Source organism: Austrofundulus limnaeus, unplaced genomic scaffold (assembly GCF_001266775.1).
Source record: "Austrofundulus limnaeus strain Quisiro unplaced genomic scaffold, Austrofundulus_limnaeus-1.0 Scaffold38, whole genome shotgun sequence".
NCBI classification, from domain to species: domain Eukaryota; kingdom Metazoa; phylum Chordata; class Actinopteri; order Cyprinodontiformes; family Rivulidae; genus Austrofundulus; species Austrofundulus limnaeus.
This window is the reverse complement of record NW_013952440.1, coordinates 1,493,075-1,499,037: the sequence shown is the minus strand read 5'-3', so window position 1 is coordinate 1,499,037 and position 5,963 is coordinate 1,493,075. Positions and strand designations below refer to the sequence as shown.

The 5,963-nt window shown below is 40.9% G+C and overlaps 1 protein-coding gene across 1 annotated transcript in view; it reads right to left on the bottom strand.

Moving 5' to 3' along the window:
* atf7ip2 (activating transcription factor 7 interacting protein 2) overlaps window positions 1-5,814 on the bottom strand; it is a gene marked incomplete in the record, with an annotated part of 16,993 nt that extends 11,179 nt beyond the window's left edge. The window contains 3 exon segments of the mRNA XM_014006931.1: window positions 4,231-4,537; window positions 5,065-5,100; window positions 5,707-5,814. Coding sequence (XP_013862385.1) covers window positions 4,231-4,448 — 218 coding nt within the window.
* Window positions 5,815-5,963: the final 149 nt, after the last annotated feature.

Here is a 5,963-nt window from a genome sequence, read left to right as displayed (position 1 = left end):
ATATGCTAATTTTTTGAGATAGGGATTTTTGGTTTTTCTTTACTTTTTTGCCAAAATCATCAATATTAAAACAAAAAAAGGCTCGAACTACTTCAGTTGGTGTGCAATGAATCTAAAATATAATATATGAAAGTTTAGTGTTTATCAGTACATTACAGAAAATAATTAACTTTATCACAATATGCTAATTTTTTGAGAAGGACCTGTATGTTGTATAATGTAATCCACGCTTTATTGTACTGATGTCCGGGGGAAAGCATGCAAGACAGTTATAAACCCAATTTTGTTTTACAGAAAAGAGCTGTAAGAATTATCACTAGAAAACACTACAGTCATCCATCAAATTTTTTATCATTTGAAATTATTGAAATTCTATGAGTTGGTTGATTATAATATTTTACAGGTTTACAGAGACACCAGAGATACCAGCACACTGGATTTACTGTATGCTAACACCAAAGATGCATATAATTTGTCATCTCTGCCTCCTCTGGGAGGGTCAGACCATAACCTGGTTCATCTCCAGCCTGTTTACAAACCTCTGGTACGCAGTGAACCAGTGGTGACACGTACATCAACGAAATAGACCGAGGAGACAGAAGAAGTGATGAGAGACTGTTTCAGCTCCATTGTGTGGGAAGAGCTCTGTGCTCCTCATGGAGAAGACATTGACAACATCACAGACTGCATCATGGACTACATAAAGTTCTGCGTGGACAACACTGTACCCATCAGGACGGTACGGTGCTTCTCAAACAACAAACCCTGGATCAACCCTGAAATAAAGGCTCTGCTTAAGGAGAAAAAGAGAAACAAGGGGGAGCTGCGAGCTGTGCAGAAGGATCTGAGAAGAAAGATCAGAGAAGGGAAAAACATCTATAGGAAGAAGATGGAGGACCAACTGCAGCAGGGTAACACCAGTGGGGTCTGGAGAAACCTGAAGAAAATCTCAGGCCATAAAACAAACCTGCAGGCTGCAGGAGATGTGGGGTGGGTAAACATTAACAGGTTTGACCAGCCACCCACCCCTCCCCCAGCCCAGTCCCCCACTTCTGTCAGCCACTCCACCACCAACAAATCTCTTGGATCAGAACTTGGCACCTAGCAGCTCTCCACCATCCCCCACATCCTCTACCCYACTTACTCAGAACTTGACACCTCGCAGCTCTCAGCCACTAAGCACCCCACCCCTCTTTTGAGGACTCCAGCCATCAGTCTCCCTCCCCCACCTCCATCTTGTCCCTTTCAGCTCTCCGGGTGAGGAATGAGCTGCTAGAGATCAAGGTGCTTAAAGCTGCAGGTCCAGACGGAATCTGCTCCAGGCTCCTGAGGTGCTGTGCAGATGAACTCTGTGGCATCATGGGAACAATGTTCAACCTGAGCCTGAAGACGGGGAAAGTACCACAACTGTGGAAGACCTCCTGTGTGGTACCAGTACCAAAGAAAAAACACCCAAAGGACCTCAGCAGCTACAGGTCAGTAGCCCTGACATCTCATCTGACGAAGACCCTGGAGAGGCTGGTCCTCATCCATCTACACACCCTGGTGAGGTCTTCATTGGATCTGCCACAGTTTGCCTACCAGCCTGGCATCGGGGTGGATGATGCCATCACCTACCTTATGCATCGCACTCTGACTCACCTGGAGCAACCTGGAAGCTCTGTGGCGATCATGTTCTTTGATTTCTCCAGTGCTTTCAACACCATCTAGCCAGGACTACTGAGGGACAAGCTGGAGCTGTCTGGAGTGGACCACCACATGTCCCAGTGGGTTTTTAACTACCTCACGGACCGCCCACAGTATGTGAGGACACAGGGCTGTATCTCGGACACGCTGGTCTGCAGTATGGGGGCTCCTCAGGGAACAGTGCTGGCACCGTTCCTGTTCACCCTCTACACTGCAGACTTCACCATCAACAMCCCACACTGCCACCTSCAGAAGTTCTCTGATGACTCGGCCATAGTCRGCCTCATCACAGGTGAGGAYGACTCAGCATACAGACAGTGGACTCAGAGTACAGACAGTGGACTCAGAGTACAGACAGTGGACTCAGAGTACAGACAGTGGACTCAGGACTTTGTGGATTGGTGCCAGTGGAACCACCTCCTCATCAACACTGCTAAAAACCAAGGAGCTGGTGGTGGATTTCTGCACAGTCCCACCCCACTGACACCGGTGAACATCCAGGGAGTGGACGTTGAGATAGTGGACTCTTATACTGTAAGTACCTGGGTGTTCACCTGAACAACAAACTGGACTGGACTCACAACACAGAYGCTCTTTACACGAAGGGTCAGAGCAGACTCTACCTGCTGAGGAGGCTGAGGTCTTTTGGAGTACAGGGGGCACTCATGAAAACATTCTTTTGACACAGATGTGGCTTCAGCCATCTTTTATGGCATCGTTTGTTGGAGCAGCAGCTCATCTGCAGCTGAGAGGAAGCGGCTGGATAAACTCATCAGGAAGGCCAGCTCTGTGCTGGGATGCCCCATCGTCCCAGTGTAGAAGAACCCTGAGTAAAATAACATCTATAACAGAAAACTCCTCCCACCCAATGCATGGAACTGTAGCTGATCTGCAGAGCTCCTTCAGTGACAGACTGCTGCATCCTAAATGCACAAAAGAGCGTTACAGCAGATCATTTCTCCCATCAGCTGTTAGACTTTTTAACCATCACTGCTCACAACAATCATAAGCATACATGTTTGTGTTTGCACATCAAACAACTCTACCTCACAATCATTGCACAAATAATAAACAATAATAATAATAATTGCTCACTGTTTTTTTCCTGAACAGGACTTAAGGAATTAATGGCTGAGTCTGAAACAATTTGCACATCCTCGAGTTCGACTCAATTTGCACAAGTCAGTCATGACTCTTATTTCTTGTGATTATGTATCTTTCTGCATAGTAGCTTGCTTTTTACTTTCATTTTTATCCAATTTCTCCTTGATGGACCGGTACTGTAATTATTATTCTTATTTTTGACTTTGATCTATGTTCATTTTGTTGTTACTATCGTTAATTCTATTATTTTTTGCTGCTATTGATGTTGTCACATGGCAGCGTACTGTTTTGTGGATTGATGTGTGTACCTGCTGCTGCTACTGCACCTGAATTTCCCCGCGCGGGACATTAAAGGCYGTTTCTATTCTATTCTATTCTATGTATAAAACTCACAAAATGCATATTACCTTTAAACAACCAATTAAATTTTGTTAAGAGAGMAAGTTATTATGATCTGAAAGGAATAGATTGTGAAACCTAAATTTCGAACCAGTTTGAAGGAGCAGTGTACTTCAATACAAGGAAAAAGACTTTGGAATAATCTGGAGAGTGATGTCAAAAATGCTACATCAATGTTTGTTAAAGAGAACGATAAAAGTCAGTTTGTTAAAGAAATATGAAACAATATAATGTGTTTTCATACTAATTGTTGTTCAACAAGGATTTGAGTTTGGTTTTGTTTAATTTTTCTTGTTTGTAGATTATTATTGCTTAAAGTTATTATTTTTTGGTGGGGGGGAGGCGTAGATATAGGAGATTTTTCTTCTTTCTGCCGCATTTCATTTTATTTGTGATTTGTATTTTTATTGTACAGAAATTTATTTTATTATGCGCTGTGATATGGAAGCTCGGCGTAGTTTACTTGGCATCTGAAAATACATTCCCTCAAAGGTATTTTGAATCTGAAATAGCTGCACTGAGAAGTAGTATTGGGAGCTCAGCAGACAGTTTCAGTTTCACCAGTTGTTTGCTTTGTTGCTGCGGAGAACCTGCCGGAGTCACGGGCGGGGTGCGTGCTCTGTGATGAGAAAGTTCAGCTTGGAGACACAGCCCAGAGGAGGAGCTAGTCCCAAAAGGCAGTTCTAGTCCCAACCAGTCATTTTTGCTCCCCTGCCTGGCTGCCTCAGGACATCATCAGATTTCTCAAACATGCATAAATGAGTAAAAGTAAGACTCTGGGCATGTTTTTGATGAGAGAATAACATTATAACATGATATAAAACTCAAAAAAGTGGATTTTACATGATATAGCCCCTTTAAAGAAATTAATAAAGTAATAAAGCAATAAATAAATAAATAAATAAAAGAAAACTGGAGGAACAATTAAAAAAGGGTGATGGAAAGTGAAAATAATGTGTTTGCAAAATGTATTAGTAAAGATGGAAATTTAAAGCTGCAAACATGCACAACATGTAACAAAGATATTAGAAAACAACTTACGCATTAAGAAGATATAAGGCCACTTCTGCATCTGAACGCATTCCAGATTTGTTTCTCAGTGACCGCCATCTATGAAACGCCAAGCCAAGGGCCACTCGGCTGTCTAAAGGCCTGCCCGCCTTTTGCTTCTTTTTCCTTCTAGATTTAAGAGACAGACCGACTCTGCCACCAGCAGGTCTACCGACGCTACCCGGCTTCTCATTATCATCAACTTGCATGCTTTTAATCAGCAGTGTACAGTGGAGACAGATGTTTTGTGAGTTTGTGCTCAAGAGGAAAAGGAAGTGACGGTGGAGCTGTCATCAATCTAACAAAACACAGGAAAACATGATGAAACACAGTTACTCTTTCAGATTTGCTCATTTGTATTCATTTTATATTGAAGTCCAAGTCTTCTGGGTACAATAAAAACAAGTTTTAATACAATGTTTCTGTTTCAAAATCCACATATGTTTAACCAAAAAGTGATGGGATGCCAAAAATATTTTTTAAAAAAGCGTCTAAAAATATAATAATTTGAATAAAATTAATTCAATACATTTTTCAGATGTGGAAAAACCCCAGGAATGACCATTTTAGGAGTCATCACAAAGTGTAAATGACTATTGCATCAATGAGCGGTATAATTATATCAAACTGAAAAATATTAAGTCATTTTCAGGCAGAAATTCTCCTTTAAAGTCACAGAAGGAGCTTTAATAAGTCACAGGTTGATAAAATTAGAATTCAGGGTTAGTTAAATATTAGACGAGTTGTAAGAAACCATTAGTATGAAAATCTAAAATTTACAACTATGTAATTCATGTAAAATGATTTCAAGGCAGTTATACTTACATTTTCAAGTCCTGAGAGGTGTTCTCTTACAGGCAGCTGGAAAGAAAAAAAAAACAGCATTTTTAATAAATTTAATTCTTCTACAGCTATAGTACAGACGCTCAGAAAACAGCTTGTTTTAGCTGTAGAATCGTCCGTAGTCTTTGCATTTGTTTTCGTTAATTAAATAATGACATGTTGGAATATGTTGTTTTTGTTTCTTTGCCTGCTTGAGCTGTACGCTTGAGGTTAGGTTAGAATACTTTGATAAACTGGTAAAAAATAGATTTTTGTTTTAAAACGTCCTGACACGTAGCACGGTGGAACAGTGGCTCTTCTTTCCTGGCTGGTTGGTTCGCTATTGGTTCGGTAACAATAGCGTTTCCAGAGCAAGCTCAGTGTGCACATGTTACAACAAGAAACGGTACAGTCGATTTCGTAACTACGAAATGGTCCACCGCGCTGTTATTTATGAAAATTAATCACTTGCTAACCTGTAAAAATAAGTCTGATGTGTCCTTTATCTCAGAAGCACTGGCTGGCTAGCAGACAACCCGCTAACCGCTGGTWTCATCATCAAAAATACACAACTTTCATAGCCTCGTGTGCTTAAAATAAACTACGGAAAATAGAACACCTTTAAAAAACACAAGCTCAAGTTACCTCAAAAACTTCCGATTCCTATCGTTGTTTCCTTTTTAGCATTCTTTTCTAATTCTCTGTTCATCAAAACACCAGGCTATTTTCTTCTTTGTTATATCTTGAAGCGGTCGACCAACAACTTTACTGACACTTGACTTCCCCTACTGGACAAAACTTGTATTACATGAACTGGACGAATTTGGGAAGAAAATCCATTGACAGGTTTATTTCATCGTCATCATCATCGTCATTATTATTATTATTATTATTATTTTGAG